Source organism: Salminus brasiliensis, chromosome 8, assembly GCF_030463535.1.
Source record: "Salminus brasiliensis chromosome 8, fSalBra1.hap2, whole genome shotgun sequence".
NCBI classification, from domain to species: domain Eukaryota; kingdom Metazoa; phylum Chordata; class Actinopteri; order Characiformes; family Bryconidae; genus Salminus; species Salminus brasiliensis.
In genome coordinates this window covers 9,752,909-9,771,936 of record NC_132885.1, presented here as the reverse complement: position 1 = coordinate 9,771,936, position 19,028 = coordinate 9,752,909, and the positions used below count along the sequence as shown (strand labels likewise).

The window sequence follows — 19,028 nt, the reverse complement described above, 5'->3', positions numbered from 1 at the left end:
TGAAATTTGTAGACTCGCAAATCTTCATTCTTGCAGCACATCACATCACATAAACTTTCCATTTGCTTTTTTTATCTTACCCATGCTTTTTAGAGCCACTGTCATGATTTCTTGCAATGACCTTATGACGTGGGAATGAAAGAATACATGCTTGAAATAAGAGCGAATGAGTGGGTGAATGAAATGCTGAGCCCAGCAGAACCAATAACTAATTTTAAAGGATCCTCAATTAACAGTGTTTTCTGTTTTTTTTGCTTTACCCAGTGATTGACTTGTTTCCTAGACCACTCTGTCATATGGTCGTCTCTCTTATTTTTCTTTTCTTTGCTCTAAAATCTTGAAATGAACAATAAATGAGAACAAGTCTTTACCAGCACTTCTGATTGAGAAGTTGAAAACACACTGAAGGTTTTCTCTTTGCACATCACACAACCATAGCTGAGTCCCTGAGGTTCACAGCGGTCCCTGAAGTTGCAAAGAGCGAAATCACCAAGGAAAGATGTCCAGATCAAGTTGAATGTATGATATCTGAATCCTCTGCCCAAGTATGTGGCTACGAAGAAGAATGGCAACAGCCCCAACCTATCGACGTGAAAACAGAGCATGCTAATGAAGAAGACCGAGGTCCCCTCAGAGTACAAGAGATTTGTACGGATGGCGATGATTTAGCATTTAAGGTGGATCGTGAAGGTGATTTAAATAGTTAGCTCCGTCATTCAGCAAATGATGAGAGCAAAGCACATGCCATTTCAACATAACCATCTAATGCCATTTTCCATTCTGATTCATTAACTGAATCTGAATAACTAAAAGTAAACAACTTGCATGACTTACAAACACAATATGACAGATCGTCTGCGGAGGTGTTCACAGGCTTCATAAAGCTACTTGGAAGTCCATTGAGAAATTAAAAACAATCCATCAAGACATATTTACACCTAACAAAGACCATATTTCTATGACAAATGACTAATATGGTATTTGAAATCACCTAAAAACGTAATTTAGTGAATTAAACGATTATGTTGTCTTTGATGTTCTGAAACCTAGTAAAATATCATATCATTAAAGATAATAATATAATCAGCTCTGAGGTGAGTTTCAGATTCAGTCTCAACTTGTTTTATTTTTCTTAATAGTAATACAAGTTTCTCTCTATACAACTTGACACACCCTAGCTCCAAAGATGAATTTCTCAACTCCTCAAGAACTGGACAGCGAGCTACCTGAAGCAGAATGTCTCAGAGTATTGAATGAGATCTCTGAGCAGAAGCCACCTGAGGAATACAGTCTCAGAGTATTGAATGAGATCTCTGAGCACAAGCCACCTGAGGAATACAGTCTCAGAGTACTGAATGAAGTCTCTGAGCAGAAGCCCCCTGAAGCAGACAGTGTCAGAGTACTGAATGACGTGCTTGAGCAGAAACCCCCTGAAGAAGACGGTTACAGTGTATTGAATGAGATCTCTGAGCAGAAACTTTCTGAAGCAGACTATCTCAGAGTACAGAGTGAGATCTCTGAGCAGAAGCTTTATGAAGCGGACTATCTCAGAGTGCAGAGTGAGATCTCTGAGCAAAAGCCTTATGAAGCGGACTATCTCAGAGTGCAGAGTGAGATCTCTGAGCAAAAGCCTTATGAAGCGGACTATCTCAGAGTGCTAAATGAGACCTCCCAGCAGAAGTATCATGAAGCAGACTATCTCAAAGTACAGAATGAGAACTCTGAGAAGAAGCCTCCAGACGAAGACAATCTCAGAGTACTCAGTGAGCTCTCTGAGCAGGAGTCTCCAGACGAAGACAATCTCAGAGTACTCAGTGAGCTCTCTGAGCAGGAGTCTCCAGACGAAGACAATCTCAGAGTACTCAATGAGCTCTCTGAGCAGGAGTCTCCTGAAGAAGACAATCTCAGAGTACCCAGTGAGCTCTCTGAGCAGGAGTCTCCAGACGAAGACAATCTCAGAGTACTCAGTAAGATCTCTGAGCAGGAGCCTCCTGAAGAAGACTATCTCAGAGTACTCAGTAAGATCTCTGAACAGAAACCTCCTGAAGAAGACTTTCTTGGAGTATGGAATGAGATCTCTGAGCCGAAATCTCCTGAAGCAGAGTCTTTTGGAGTACGAAAAGAGATCTCTGAGCAGAAACCTGATGAAGTAGACTCTCTTGGATTATGGAATGTGATCTCTGAGCAAGAACCTCCTAAAATGGGCTGTCCTAGAGTACCGAATGAGATCTCTGAGCAGAATTCTCCTGAAACAGACTGTCTCAGAGTATTAAATGAGACCTTTGAGCAGAAGGCCCAATTCCGTGAACGTGATGAAAAATATATAGTCCACCAACAAGACTGGACAAACATAAAGTCTAATCTCACCTCAGAGAAACAGTTTGCTCAGTTATCACAGAAACCTCACAAAGAGGTGTACAGAGCTGAGACAAAGGATCAGTCTAGGACGTATCAAGACAAAGTAAAAGGTGACTCAAGGCTATGTGTTTAACATAACATTAATTAGTATAAAAGCAACTAACACTGTCTTGCCTTTTGCTCAAATGTTCTAGAACTGAGAGAGGCAAAACTTAATACACCTGTGCTCTCCTTGAATAGATAACTCACTTTATCACACAACTTTTGTCTCTCCAAAACTGAAGCACCTGCATTTAAACCAGTGCAATTTGCAACGCTACCTGAGACTGCCAGGCACAAGACCATTGAGTGTGGCATGCCTCTAGTACTACAGTGTGAGATAGCAGACCCCGAAGCTCCAGTTTCTTGGTACAAGGATGGAATTCAACTTCAGAATAAACATGGATTAGTGATCCAGTCAGAGGACTGCATACGAAGGCTGGTTGTTCCGACCGCAGAGCTCTGTCACTCAGGGGTGTACAACTGCGAGGCAATGGACGATGTCATAAAATTTAAGGTGTATGTCAAAGGTGATTTAAAACCTAGTTTAATCCATGTCATAATCCACTGTTACTGACATAAATCTCGTAGAAAGCAAAACGGTCCCCATAATCTGCAAACCTTGCAAATAACATTACGCAGAATTAATTCACAAAGACAGTAGACATATTATGTCTTACCACAATATAATTTTAGACCTTTACTACACTCAACTAAGTAAACTATCAGGTTCCCCAAGTGCATGTAAACAATTGACCATGAATACTATACATAAAAATACTTGTCAAGATGATCTACTTTAATTAAAATATGCCTAATCAAACCCTTTAGCTGCACCGCTGAAAAGTCCAACAATTCCAGAGACTGGGAAGAATGAAATGACGGCAGATGAAGCAGACACCATCAGCATTCCACAAAGCGAGCTTTCACATTCAGAAGCTCAGGTCTGCTGGTACAACGAAGGAGAAGAACTCTCTCAAAACCTCCCAATGGTCGGCCAGTCAGAAGATACTTTGAGAACTCTTGTTCAGTTGGCTGAGCTGTCTGACTCTGGAGTTTACAGTTGTGAGGCAAAGGATACCATCGTCCAGTTTGCTGAGGATCCACCAGGTGATTCCTTCATCATCTTTGACAGCTCAACCCATCTGATTACAATACTAACCCCTTCAATCATGCAATGGTCACTAATAGCCATTCTGTTGACAACCTTATTTGAATAGGCTCTAAAGTAAATTCTAAATGACTACGTTTATTTAATGTTGCAAAGCTAGCAACAGGTTCAGTGGTTCTCAAATCAGTTCACGGTATATGACCAGTCTATATTTTGGCTTGAAGTCTTAACACAAAAGAGAAAAGAGTCCAGTTTGAAAAACACTGACCTAGAAAGCCTACCTAAGCAAAGTATTTCCAATATGAGATAAATGCTTGACATTTCATAATCCAGTGATGTTAGGAGAAGAAATCACTGTGCTACAAAAAAAAAACATTGACCCCATTTCGGCAGGCCGAAAGTTTTATTATACACTTACCAAAGAATAGCCCCACCAGTTTCTACAGTTCCTGTAGTTACTGAATAATCAACCTTGGTGTGTAATAAGCCTTGGAGTGTGAAGGGGTTAAACACTAGCCACGCTATTGGTCACTGCTGTTTACAACTATGTTGAAGCACTTTTGAAGCAAAATTATAACCTTGACATTAAAAAGGCCTTATAGGACTGACTCAGGGGTAATTTAGCACAAAAATGAGACATTTTCATTTGTCCTTTAAATCATTTACTCACCCTAAGGGTAATGTATGTGATAAACTACTAAAAGCCCTTTTCTTTGAAATTTCATTATGTTTCTTCGTGTTTGCTTTTGTCCTCATTGTTAAATGCCTGTGGCTTTCAATAGTCTCAGTCATTTACTCTTGCGCTACTAATGTCATATCGTGTCCATGTCATCATTGTCTCAGTGTGTTTTTGTGTTCCATGTCTAAGCTTTTTCAATTTCATTGGCTTGCCTGTTCATTCTTGTAGGCATTCAGATGTGCCATAATCTCTCTTATGTGACCAACTCTTAAGAATCTCTCTAGAGATGCAATACTTTGAATGTATGTATTTGTTCTGTAAGAACTAACTATATCAATAATTGTATCCTTATAATGATGCCCATAGCCCCTCCAGTGAAGTTCTCCACTGTCACTGAAGCTCAGAGGAATAAATACGCTGCAGTCGGAGACCCCTTTGAACTGCAGTGTGAGGTCTCAGATGCTGCTGCACAGGTTTGCTGGTACAAAGATGGGAATGAGGTGCTGTCTCAAGCTCAGATTCTGTCTGAGGGTACAATACGAAAACTCTCTGTGAAGTCGGCTAAACTGACTCACAGTGGAACTTACAGCTGCAAGACAGACACCGATGCCCTCACATTCAACGTGGAAATCAAAGGTGATTTGCAGACAGCTCCTCTACACTCCTCTGTTTAGTCTTCATCTTAGTGCACACGCCCAATAGCTAAACATAATGGCTTTTTTCTTGACTGCCAGCAGAAGTAAAGCTTAATATGTAGAAGCAGTGATGCTGTTGTAAAAAATAGAGCAGCTTACAGGCTTTGCCCTTTGTCTACTAAATCAGCTTGTTTTTTTTCTGGTCTACTTATAATTTGTAGTGCCATCACATAGGTTCAAACCATTGTCAGAGATGGAGAGGAACATATGCATTGAAGTAGGCTCACCAATTGTTCTGAAATGTGAGATTTCAGACTCTGCAGACCAGGTTTGCTGGTACAAAGATGGCAAAGAGATCTCCCCCCAAAATGATCTTAATATCCAAAGAGATGGACATTTGAGGACATTAACTATTCAATCAGCCAAGCTTTCTGACAGTGGACACTACACCTGTGGCATCCCTGACGATGCTGTGTCATTCAGAGTGGATGTGCAAGGTGATTTTCATGATTACACCACATTTGAATGAAGTACAGTACTGTGCAAAAGTCATAGACCATCCTTCATAATAAAATAATATTATTAAATACCACAGAAAACAAAAAACAGTTATAGTTATAGTCTAGTTATTATTATATATTAATGTATTTAATATATTGATGCTTTTGCCTTTAAAAAAACTTTCTGAATTTGTTTAAAGAATTATTTAACTTTAGTTGGGAATTTTCTGTCGGCTTTTCTTTTTCTTATGCAGAATGAAAATCTTCCATCTAATCTCCTTAGAAATATCTCTTATCTTGCACTTAATGGCCATTTTACCTGGAATGTAAACAAATGCAAGGTAGTCTTTTACTTTTGCACAGTACTGTCATACATTTTGTTTTCATATCCGCTAGAAAGAAAAATCACATGCCTTCTAACATTCTACTAGACCTACACTATAGTTCAAAAGTTTGGAATCAGGGTTTTTAACAATATATTTTAATAACATAAATGCAGAAAATGTTTGAAATTATGCTAATTTGTCAGTTTTGTTCATTTTCTCTGAATTTAGAACACTAAGAAGCTGTAAATACAAATGCTGAAATAACTAAAATGACTTGAAAAGCTGTATAGCATTAGCATTAATAATAAATAAAATTAATTTCCAGAATTCCTCATATTTGTAAAGTGGAGGACAAATCTAAAAGAAGATATCATGACAAATTATTTAATGGAACTTTTTAATGGAATTCTTAATAAACTGAATAAAACTATGTTGGCAAAACATATTTTCATATGTTGGCAAACATATTTTCAATCAACACTGTTATTATTGCAAATAAACCTTTTTTTTATGATAATATATTAAGTGGTTCCAAACTTTTGAGCTTAGGCAGTTATGGCATGTGGAAATGTACTCTGACTAACATACTGCTGGTGGGATTGTCTAAATGGACTTTGTCTGGTAACAGATGTTCGTAGTTTGTTCACTTTTGATCCCTCATTTGTCCGGTTTTCTCTAAATCTTCAACATTTCCATAGTTCCTCCCACAAGGTTCTCTGAACTTCCAGAGGTTGCAAGGAACAAGTTCATTGAAGCAGGCTGCCCCATTATACTTCAGTGTGAAATCTCTGATCCAACTGCCCAAGTTTCCTGGCTCAAAGATGAAGTGCCACTGCTTCAACAGGCTGGCCTTGACATCCAATCCGAGGGCACCATGAGGACAATGATCATCCATTCAGCTGAGCTCAAACACTCGGGCGTGTACAGCTGTGAAGCTAGGGATGATCGCATAGCATTCAAGGTGGATGTTGCAGGTGATTTTGAGTCTACATACTTTTTCTCAAAACCACTAACAATGTGTCCAATAACGCTTCATCCACTAAATGCTGTTTGTCCTTTTTCAGACTTTAACAGTTAAATGTATGTGACTAAATACTTGAAAACCCCTTGATGTAAAAATCCAAACATAAACTGTGACCAGCACCAGATCCTCCATCACCACTGAAAAAACATGATGTAGATTCTTACACAAAAATCATGTCATTAAGAGTTTTAAACCATTTCACATTTCTTCACTGTTAATTCATCCAGTAAGAGTAAACATGGCTTTGAGAAGCAACATGTAACAAAATGCACCTCCATAGTGATTAATAGTCAGGAATGGTCACGTTTCATTGGTACACACCTTTTTGTTGTGTTTCCCCCCCTCATCCATCAGTAAAAGGACTCATAACTGTAAAGAGAAAAGCATTGGCAGAGCACATTTGTCTACAAATCTGGTAATTACTTGAATTTCTTTGAATGAATGACCATACTCCTAGCTCCACCAGCGATGTTCACAGCTGACCCTGAGACCGAGAAGAACAAGTCCGTTGAAGCAGGCTCGCCTATCCTTCTCCAATGTGAGATATCTGACCCCACAGCTGTGGTCCAATGGTACAAGGATGGAACCCAGCTCCTCCCTCAATCCGGAGTTTTCATGCAAACAGAGCACACCACGAGGACTTTGATTATCCAGTCAGCCAAGTTTTCCCACTCTGGGTTTTACAGTTGTAATACAGCTGATGATATCAGCGAATTTTATGTGGACATTAAAGGTGACACGCAAAGCTCATCTAAAAAAGACTGTCATATGACTGACTAACCAATACATCAGCGTGTCCTGTTGTGTTTTCATTGGTTGAAAGCATTCCTGTGTATCTTCGGACAGATCCATCCTGCTGCTTCTGTGGGCTATTTTAACCCATTATTTGTCTAATACAGGATCATTCTTTTCTTTTTGAAACTATTTGCACTATTTCCGCCCCTTTCAGCTTCCCCACTTGCAATCTATTCAATGTCTTGGTGCTTTCTGTTAGGAAGAAACCATGTAAAGGGATTAGCATGCCAAGTGATCACCATCTCTGTGCTTAACCGCACTTCATCCTCACAAAGCTTTCATTAACTGTATTTCTTTGGATTTCTTTTGGCTTTTAGAGTGGAGACAGATTTCTCCAGAGCTGGCCAAGCCATCATCATCAGCGCTTGATGTTAATGCATGCTTGGTAGAAAGTAGTGCATAATATGCAGACAGTAAGAGGGACTCATCAACCAACGACTAATGTGTTTCTTTCCTTTTCTTTGCAGCACCACCGGTAACATTTGTGTATATCCCAGAGGAAGAGCTCCACAGAAATATTGTGGAACAGGACAGCCTGTCCCTCTGTTGTGAGGTGTCCAGGGGTGATGCCACTACACAGTGGTACAAGGATGGAGTTGAGATGCAGTCTAGTGACAAAGTCTTGATAGAGACAGAAAATACCATCCGGAAACTGATCATTCAGTCGGTTCAACTGTCAGATGCCGGGGTGTACACTTGCCGTGCAGGAGACAGTGCCTTAATATTCAAGGTTAATGTACGAGGTCAGTGAACTATCGAAGCTTTTGTACATTGGATGTACTGTTCAGGGTGTTACAGCGTACACACACGTCGAGAGAGAACACAGAGGAAGATGATGAAGATACAATGAACTAACATACATTCTTCCCTCCGCAGAGCCCCCTGTAATGATCGTGTATCCCAAGGAAGACGTTCATCTTGATCGTCATGTTCCTGACGAAATAGTCCTCAGCTGCGAACTTTCCCGCCAAAATGGAAAAGTCACTTGGTTCAAGGATGGACAGAAACTTCAAGAAAGTGAGAATATCAAGCTGAAGACAGAAGGCCCTTACAGGAGACTGAAAATTCTTCATGGTAGAGTTGAGGATTCAGGAGAATATGTCTGCGACACCGCTGATGACTCAAAGTTCTTCCATCTCAGCATAAAAGGTACCGAGGCATAAATATATTTACGGAGTAAATACAGATAGTTCATAAATTGTGCTGGTCAGTTGTGGTCAATGGCTAAATTGCAAAAGGAGAAATGTGCTGTAGCAAGTGCTGAAAGCAAAAAAAAAAAGCTCTTTAAAATTATTAACTTAATGACACTCCAGTTTGTCTGACTGCATCGAGCACTGAACCCTTGGTATTTGTCTTCCTTTAGAACCCCCAGTGCGCATAGTCTCTCCAAGCCAATCTCAAATGGAGCTTTGCCAGCAAACATCAGAGAGGATGGTGCTGAGTTGTGAAATCTCCAGACCCAATGCTTCTGTGCGCTGGTATCGTGATGGACTTGAGGTAGAAGAGAACAACAACCTAATCCTGGAAGTTGATGGTGTTTACAGAAGACTCATAATACCAGAGACAACAGTCAATGATTCAGCGGAATACGTCTGTGACACAGCAGATGACTCTGTGACATTCTTCGTAAATATTGCAGGTGAAACGTCATAAATTCAATCAAATACACAAATCTTTATGTTCAATAGGACAAAATACAGAGGTCATAAACCTTTATTCCAGTGCTGTCAAACTTTCTTAACTTTCAATAAAAGTCAGTGTAAAAAGAGTTTAAAAAGTGCTTTTGGAGCTTTTCTATTGGTTCATTTTGACAGTCTAAAGAAAACTGCCAGATTCGTCATGATTGTTTGGAGACAATAGAAAAAAAGAAAGATTCTCAATAGCTTTAAAACTTTAAATATTAAAATAGAAAGACCATAAGCATTCTCTGAGAATACACTTTTTTTTAGAGACTGAGACCACAGCTGCCTTTCTTTTGCAGAACCACCAGTGCGATTTATTCGTCCAAGGAAAATGGCCTATGAAGTAGGAAAATACGTTGGAGACACAGTACTGCTTGACTGTGAGGTGTCTAGATCAAATGCTGAAGTCAGCTGGAAAAAGAACGGGGAAGAAATCGAAGAGAACAGTAACATAACCATAACTGAGGATGGCAGCAGTCGACAGTTGACAATTCATTCAGCTATGCTTGAGGATGCAGGCAAATACGTCTGTGATGCTAAAGATGACGTCATGGATTTCCATTTGAAAATACATGGTAAGTTCCTTTTGGAGAGTAGTGAACGTCACACTGCTCTATTTAATACCTCGCTGTATCCTGGTTCAAATGCCTTGCTTGTTTTCATTGCAGAGGCCCCACTTACATTTCTGCGAAAAGCAGATTTAGCAACAGACAGACACGTAGTAGTATCAGACGCTATTGTGCTGAAGTGTGAACTCTCCAGAGCAAATGGTGTAGTTCACTGGTACAAGGACAATGAGAGCATTGTGGGTAATGAGCATTTCATCTGTGAAGAAGAAGGAGCATTCAGATCTCTGATCGTCCTGAATGCTGAAATCAAGGACTCTGGGGAATATATATGTGACGCAAAAGATGACAAGATTGTGTTCAGTGTCATCGTACAAGGTACAAAAGAAAATTCAGTGCTGGTACTCTGTTCAAACAGACTGACATGATGTGAATATACACAGTCTTACACGCATGTGTCATTCACTGAGGTTTAGCAAGTGTTTTTTAATGTGTTCACTTAGTAGGAATGGAAAACATCAGCAAAGGTCAGTGGGCCTCATTCAACATCAATCTTCTTAAGACTTTTCTTAAATTTGTTCCTGAGAAAAGTCCTAACATAAAGACCCCATTTACTCCTGGTCACTTTGTGTGATTAGTGTCTGGATTGTATCTTGATAAGATTTTAGCCACATGCATTTACACTCAGTCTCTGGTTTATCTGACTGAAACCTGATTGCTGTGTGGGATGAAATATACTAATCTGCTCATTACAGGGCAATTATTATTGGTGTTTCAGTTGTACTGGGTGGGGTTTTGTTTGTGAAATGCAGCGTGTGTTTACACTGCTATAACATGTGGCTCCAATGCATCTCTGAACTCCTCCTGAAGTGGTTTGAGTGATTGGATTTTAATCTGGTTTAAATGCATCTACACTTGCATTTTTATATGGCTCAGCCTTTATCCAGATATTATCCAATACTCAAGACGCATGAAGTGACTAGGTGTAAAAGGGGGCAAATTCTACATCAGATACATAATTTGATTTTGAAGAACAGAATTGTTCACACCTCTGCTTTTAGAATTATGGATCTTATTGTCCTCATAAACTGGACAGATCTCAAACACAAAAACACTGGGAAATATTCATTCACATTCAACTGGGTAAATTGGTTGTAAGAAACCACTTTCTAAGGATAATTGGTGAATAGGGCCCACTGATGTTCCAACAAGAAAATACCAGCTGTACAGTTCATTAAATAAAAAGTCTAGTTTGAGAAATACATGGAGAATCCCACAAGAAATCCAGCCAACCTGGATGGTTTAATTATAAATATAGAGGAGTCATAGATTAAAAAGATTATTTGAACAAGCAGCTGGAAGAATAGCTTGATCCAGTCCATGCATCAAACTGGCATTGCAGTACTTCCAGAAATGGTAAGCTTAGGGTTAGAGCTCAGTGGTTAGAGCTTCAGGTTATTGTTTACAGGGTTGTGGGTTCAAAACCTGGGTCCACTAAGCTTCCACTGATTAAATCAAATCAAAAATCAAATCAAATTTTGTTTGTCACATACATAGTCATACACAGTATAACTTGCAGTGAAATGCTTTTATGACAGTCTGCCCACATCAAGCTATACAATAAAAATCTACATTTAAACTTGACTAAACCTTAACTTAATGAAGTAAAGTGCAAAAGTGCAAAAGAAAAATAGAATAAAAATGAAGAAAATAAAAATAGAATAAGTTACATTTAAGTTAAAGAATAAAATATAAAAATATGAAAATATAGAAATATAAGCAAAAAAAATACAAAATACAAATATACAAATATATATACAGAGATGAAATAGTGCGTGTCTGTGTGTGTGTGTATATATATATATATATATATATACATACATACATATACATATGTACATATTTATTAGCACGTCAACCCTCTCAGCTCCACAATGCCTAGAATAAAGTTTTCAAAAATGAGAAATATTAGACACCTTCTCAGGGATAGGAGGGATTGCTCAGGGATGCTTAAGGCTCTGAGTTAACTTTATACATACAACCATACATTGTTCACTCTACACCTACTACCCACACCTACTACAGTGGTTGGATTGTCCTTCACACATTTCCCAACACATTCCTATAAAGCTCACAAATGCGTAAATGGTGTCTGGAAATCATTTAATGAACTGTGCAGACTGGTGCTGACTTGCTGGATTATCCATCATTGCTGGGGTCTCCCTTCTGCATGTCAACAGACAGGATAGAAGCAGTTGCTGAACATCAATATATGACAAATGTGCACATGAGTATTTAATGTACTATTTATGAACTAAAACGGAATTACACGTTCTCTTTTTAGAGGCACCCGTCTCAATTCTAGGAAACACTGGGAACCCAGAACACTACACACTGGTTGCAGGGGACGAGCTGATCCTTGAGTGTGAGGTGTCTCGAGAGAATGCCACAGTTCAGTGGCTCTGCAATGGCAAGGTGCTGCATCCTGACTCAAGAACAAACATTGGAAGCAGAGGCACAATGAGAAAACTCGTGCTCTCAAACCTTTGTGTCTTTGACTCTGGAGAATATGTCTGTAATGCCACTGATGACAAAATGACCACCATAGTACACGTTCAAGGCAAGTTTACCACAAATTCTCCTAATATATAACTAGTAGAGCATCAGATAGGTATGCTGTAAGCCTTTAATGGTAACACGACATAAAGCAAGTCTAACCTGGTGTCATTCTCTGTTCTAAAGAGGTACCATTCCAGTTCATCAGAAAGGAAGAGAGGAAGAACGTTGCCGCCTATGAAGAAGACAGTGTAACACTATGCGCTGTGGTTAACAGGAACAATGCCCCAGTGCAGTGGCGCAAAGATGGCGATCGGATTAGAGGTGATCGTTTTTGTACCACAAGTGATGGCCATACTCACTACTTGACCATCAACCCTCTTAAAAGGTCTGATGCTGGAGAATACATATGTGATGTGGGCACAGACGAGACCCACTTTAATGTCAGTGTGAAAGGTAAGTCTAAGTCTAAGTCTAAGTCTAATAACTAAACATACTATTAGTGTCATCAATCACATCATTCAATTTTGGACCACAGAGACATAGGTAGGCCCGATCTACATTGGCTCTGGGTTGCACAGTATGTTCTTAATTAGTCCTGGCCTAATGTTTCTCTCTGCTGCATACAGTCTGTAATGTATAAGATAGTCCACATTTGTGTTCCATCCAAACTGCAACCTCTTCAAAAAGTTGAAAACCTCAATCCTGTACTCCACTACTGTTTTTATTAGTACAGCTCTGCTTGAAATGGCTGAATACTTTGAATCTAAAGTTTTTTTTTTTATTAGCTATGAAAGTGAAATTCTCCAAGCCACTGGACAATACAGTGGGGCTGAAGAACAGCGATGTTGTACTAAAGTGTGAACTCTACAAGTCCAAAGGAGACGTACAATGGCTAAAAAACAACAAAGAGATCATGCCAAACCGACATTTCATGATCAGGGCAGATGGCAGAGAGAGAAGCCTTACAATACACAATGTGACAGATGATGATGCAGGAGAATATGCCTGTGAATCTAAAGATGAGAGAACATCTGCAACAGTAATAGTTGAATGTAAGTAACCTGCACCGAAGATGTTTTTCAGCATGACACTAACTAAAGGAACTGGACGAGTTTCTGCACAATAGTAGTTAGCTCATTGTATCCAGAACTACTGCATGCAGCTACAAGATGGCCTACTACGAGTATTACTGCTACTACTAACACTACTAGTAGTTCAAAGTCTTTGTCACTGAAATCAGAAGGTAGAGATTAAAAGTCTACTCATAATTTCATTAATTATAATTGTAATGCACACTAAGACTCAATGATTGCTGGTTTCAATTCCGGCTATCATTCTGCCCGCCATCAGTGGCCAGTGCCAGAGAGAGCACAATTTGCCTTGTTCTCACTGGATGCGTAGATGGCTCTCTCTACTGCCACGAGGGTCTGCTAGCCACTGTATCAGAGCTGGGTACCTGGGGCTTTACTCTGAGTGCTTTGGTTTCCCAGAGACGTTGCATCAGCGGCAGTTCAAAAAGAGGTGGTTGCTGGTTGTGCATCTGTCAGTACACACCCTCCCACTGTTGGGACCATAACATGTGATAGGGGAGAGTACTAATGAGTGGGTTGAGTGATTGCCTAATATTGGGAAAGCCATTGGGTTCAAATAAATAAAAGTAAAAGTAATAAAAACCAAAATACAGTCCAGTCCGTAAGTATTTGGACACAATTTATAGAGGTCATTTTATTTCTGTACATTACCGGAATTGATTTGAAATCTATTAATAAAGATGTTTCAAAGTCATTGGGACAAACAAACTAAATTATATTTATAAAGGATATTTAAGAATTCAAGAAATATTCAAATATTGAATTTCAGTAACACTTGAGTAAAGTACAAATCTTCCAAAATAATATTTAAAGTTCTGTAATAACATAATTTTTCCAGTATTTCCCACCTGACTAACTTAACACCTAATAATATAATAGCATAAACTCTCTTCTTCCAGTCTGACGATCTTCTGTTCTTCTCTGATGTCTCATTTTAATCAAAAGCCCCTCGCATTGTGGAGTTCATTGCTGAGTTACACAACGTAACGGTTATGGAAGGAGAAGATGCCACATTTAAGTGCGTAGTGTCCCCAGAAGATGCAAAGCTGGTCTGGTGTATGAATGGCTGGCCCATTACATCAAGTGAGAGGTTTAATATCTCAAGTAATGGACTGTGCCATATGCTGCACATCAACAACTGCCAAGTATCAGACAGCTGCGAGCTGACAGCCGAAGCTGAAGGCGTGATATCCAAAGCTATCCTTCAGGTTCAAGGTGGGATATCAGCTATCATTACTGCATCACTTTACATTAAATAAATCAGTTACTTTTCTAGCTTCAACATGTCCTTGCTGCATCTTAAAAACTTAATTAAATCCATACCTGGCAAGCCAGAGTGTGTGAGTGCTGTGCTAAAAGCACAGGTTAGAAAAGGGTTCTTTAGCTGTAATGAAGTAACTAAGACTTTTCTATCACAGTTGTGAAGGGGGGAGAACGTCAGTAAAGTCCTGGACAGGTCTTTAATGCCATGGCGACATATTTGAGATAAATAATGACCCCCTCAGACATGTCTGAATTGTTGAAAAGGTGCCTGTGATAGTTAGTGCTTAGCAACTTCTCCAGTTAGAATTCCACTGGTAACTGACAGAGACAAGTGGCACTACTACTGCACACAGCACTAAGGAAACAAGAGCTGTACCCAAGCACAGGCTTAAAAAGGGTTCAGTGGCATAGGAAGAACCACTTTTGGTTCTTTAAAGAACCATGTTTAAGAAGAGATTTGCGGGAGTGAACAGTGAAGGATCCTTCAAAGTATGTGAGCCTTTTAAAATAATGTAAAAATGTTCTATACCAATGTTAAGGTTCTAGAAAGAACCCATACACTGATATAGAATCTTTACATTACTATATTTGAGTTTCAGTAAGAATCCTAAATTGGTTACAGAAACTTCTTACAATATATGATGGTTCTAGATAGGACATTATACAGGTTATATAGGACATTATCTAGGATATATATATATTCTCTTTAAACCTTTAAAAGGTTCTATACACTCACTCATCTCATTTACAAAAGCGGTTCTCTAAAGAAAAGTGAGTGTTGTTAAGGAACCCAATGTAGTGGCATTGTGCTAAGAACCCATTTAGCACCTTTAGGGTACAGGCAAATGCAGTAAAGCTGTTCTTTATAGTGTTCTACGACCCCTTTTTAGATTGTGCATCTTAACAATGTTCAGAGGCAGTTGGTGAAAATTACAGATGTACTGTGTTCAGAGGCGCAGGTTCTGTTCACAAAGCAAATGGAATCTGTGGCGGCGGAGGAGTACGGGGAGGCGACTATGGAGGTGGAGGTGAGCCTGGAATGTGGGGAAGTACAGTGGATGAGACAAGGCGTAGTCATACACCCAGGGCCCAAGTTCACCCTGAAGCAGAGCGGCCAAAAGCGTTCCCTCACAATCCGCAAGCTTGCCCTTTCTGACCGGGGCATGTACAGCTGCGAGACGCTCCACGACCGCACGCAAGCCAAGCTCAGCGTGGAACGTGAGTCTGCACGTGCTGCTGCCTTTCGCACTATGCACTGTTGTTATTTGTTTACTGTGGTTGCTGGTGATGCTGGCCCTTGCTGCTGTTGTTGTTTTCCTTAAACCAATTCAATTAACTGAGCAGGAGTAATACGAGAGACGGGTAGCTACTTTAGTGACACTTGTTCCAAGGCTTGATGGTCGGGGACAGGTGACCGACAGATGACCTCCTGATTCCCGGGGGGAGCAGATTTCTGTATTGACACAAGATCAGAGGGGTCATGATAATTCAATTAAGCATGTCAAATGAGAACCGGATTGAGAGCTGGAGGAAGGTCTTCATGCAGTGTAACCTTTTAATCCCTTTTACTCAGCTGTGAAAATGTAGATATTATCAGAAGAAACTCCAATGCACAGCGTTCCTAAACCATTGGTTCATTCTTCTGCAGTGAAAACAGAAGGTTTTTAGGCTTTTAGCCAAGGCTGAGGGGTTAAATGCATGTGTTGTGCTAAAATGTTAAAAAAAGCTGTGTATAAGAAGGGCTGTCTTACTCTTTTCTGTTGTTATGAACCATGCTAGGATTTATATTTAAATTCTATGTATGTTGCATGTTGTATCATTCGTGGTTGAAGGTTTACATACACTCATTATAGACATAAATTGTCATATGTATATATACATGATCAAAATATACATGTACCCTCTTAAATGTATTAATTCAGTGGTTCTAAAAGTTCCAAAATGGGCTTTTGAACCTCCTGCTGGTAATCATGATTGCCTATAGCTGGCAGCCTCTCTGTACCCACATAAAAAGGGCTTGTTTGGCAGCACTCATTTGATTGACCAACACAGTAGAGCAGGAAAGTCCAAGAAGCTCTGAACAAATCTGAGTAAGATGCTCATTAAGAGTCATGCCTCTTGAAGCCAGTTCTAAACAACTGCAAATTCTAAGACCATTAGTAACTGTTGTACGCAAGTGCGCTATTCTGAGATGTCATACTCAACTGAGAGAAAATTCATTTGAATGGTCAGGAACAACCCAAGAATCACCAAATCACAGGTGTGCCATGAACTGGAGGCTGCTGAAACACTTTTGTCACTGTCTGGAGTTACGAGTTTTACATTGCCATTGACTGAGAGGCTGTCCTCCAGTAATAAAGTCCCTGGGATCGAGTTCATATGGACAAAGAAAAGGCCTTCTTGATAGAGGTTTCAAGTTTCAGGTTTATTTGTCATTTGCACAACATGTCAGGACATTTATGCATTGAAATGCTTGTGGTGAGGCACAGGTTGATGCTCTACAAGAGGACAAAACTATATACATACTAAACATATTAAAATAAAGTTATATAAAAAATATATCAAATAAATACAAAATACACACAAAATATAAAATACAGAATATACAAAGACAGGAGGGATCTGTAGGTTTTATAGTCAGATGACTCAAAGATTGAGTGGTTTGGTCACAGTTACCAGAGCTATGCTTGGTGACATGCTTGGAGGAGTAAAGGTGAGGCATTCAACCACAAGGACACTGTACCAGCTGTTAAGCGTGGTGGTGGTAGCATCATCTAGGGCTCTCTAGGGCTGTTTCACTGCCAGTGGAACTGGTGCATTGCACAAAGGAGGAGTGCCTCAGATGTCTTCAGCATAACCCCAATTTGGGCTCCATTGGGTGTTCCAACAGGGCGGTGACCCCAAACACACATCAAACGTGGCTTTGGAATGGATAAAGCAGGTTAACATTAAGCTTTTAGAAGGACGTTGCCAAAGTCCTGACGTCAGCTGAAACGAAAATATGTGGACTGTGCTTAGCAGTGTGGTCAGTGCCAGGAAACCAAGAAACTGAACTGGATTCTAACAATTCTGCCAAGGGTTTATGGCCCCCAAAAGCATATGGGTGAGGTGTATATTGCTAAGGGAGATTTAACCAAATATTTGGTGAACCGCATGTATAATTGTATCCCTGGGTGGATTTCAGAGTCCCAAAATGTATGCACCAAACTCTCTATTAATAATGTAGTAAATGAGACATAAACTCAGTCTGCCCAGAGAAAAAGAACAGTCTAAAGAAATAAGAAATCATTGAAAGCCATGTCAGTGTATTCGTAAATTTCGATCATGTCTCTATTAATACAGTCCAATTTTTAATATGTACATCAATTTTAGGAAGAGAAGAAAGAAGCCTATAGATAAGTTGCACGGCAAGAGAAAGCAATGTTTTGTAAGCAAAGGCTTTGTATAAATAAGTGTGTGACAGGGGAAAGGCTGTGCTTTGGCTGTTGTTGGCACCTCATATGAATTTGGATCTCTTTTCATTGCAGCTAAATTTATGCACTGGCCTTCAAAATCTAGGGGTGGTGTCACCAACTCTCAAAAATAAACCCCTCTTTTCCATGGGGAATCTGTTTTGGAATACTTCAAAAAATGTTGGCATACCCTGGAACACAGGCAGGATTTAGGGTAACACTAATACTGGGCGGAGGAAACCAAGCTGGCAAACTCAACAACTGTCATTCCACATTATAAATATATTCTGTTCCTCAAACTGTCTGTGTCTCTCTCTGTGTTCATCACTCTGTCTGCTGCTTACCTCTTTATTAGTCTGTTCATACAGCTTTCTTGTCACTTCTCTGGCTTAGAGATCTGTTTCTCTGTCTTTCACCATGTCTGCTTTACTCTATAATCTCCTAACTGCTGTCTCCTTGTACACGCAGCACGAAAGCTTAAAATACGGAAAGGACTGAGCGAGCTCCAAACCTTTGAGCGTGAGACGGCATCCTTTGAGGTGGAGCTGTCACACAGCAACGTGGAAGGGACATGGCAGAAGGACGGGAGCCGCCTCAAAAGCAACAACCACTGGCGCATGACTGCCAAAGGTCGCATGCACAGCCTTACCATCTCCAACCTGTCTCTGGAGGACAGTGGCACCTACACATTCTCAGCTGAGAATGCAAGATCGTCTGCTAGACTCATTGTTAAAGGTAAATGTACATAATAACTACACAGTCAGTCTACAGGCAAACCAATTGCCAAGATTGCTATCGTTCAAGCTTTTTCTTTGCAAACTTCTGCAGGTTTGAATCCATTTGCACACTTTAAAGTTCATGATCCCATCAATGAACACAGGCTGATACTGATACAGGTCCACAACATGCATCTTTATTGTTCACAAAATTATTTTATTAACAGATAAT

General features: G+C 39.8%; 1 protein-coding gene across 1 annotated transcript in view; it reads left to right on the top strand.

Annotated features, from left to right (window-relative positions):
* obsl1b (obscurin like cytoskeletal adaptor 1b) overlaps positions 1 to 19,028 on the top strand; it is a 37,643-nt gene that overhangs the window by 10,037 nt on the left and 8,578 nt on the right. The window contains exons 7-15 of the mRNA XM_072686290.1: positions 7,935 to 8,210; positions 8,344 to 8,616; positions 8,831 to 9,106; positions 9,449 to 9,724; positions 9,818 to 10,093; positions 12,060 to 12,335; positions 14,311 to 14,580; positions 15,580 to 15,846; positions 18,549 to 18,815. Coding sequence (XP_072542391.1) covers positions 7,935 to 8,210; positions 8,344 to 8,616; positions 8,831 to 9,106; positions 9,449 to 9,724; positions 9,818 to 10,093; positions 12,060 to 12,335; positions 14,311 to 14,580; positions 15,580 to 15,846; positions 18,549 to 18,815 — 2,457 coding nt within the window. The remainder of the gene's footprint in view (positions 1 to 7,934; positions 8,211 to 8,343; positions 8,617 to 8,830; positions 9,107 to 9,448; positions 9,725 to 9,817; positions 10,094 to 12,059; positions 12,336 to 14,310; positions 14,581 to 15,579; positions 15,847 to 18,548; positions 18,816 to 19,028) is intronic.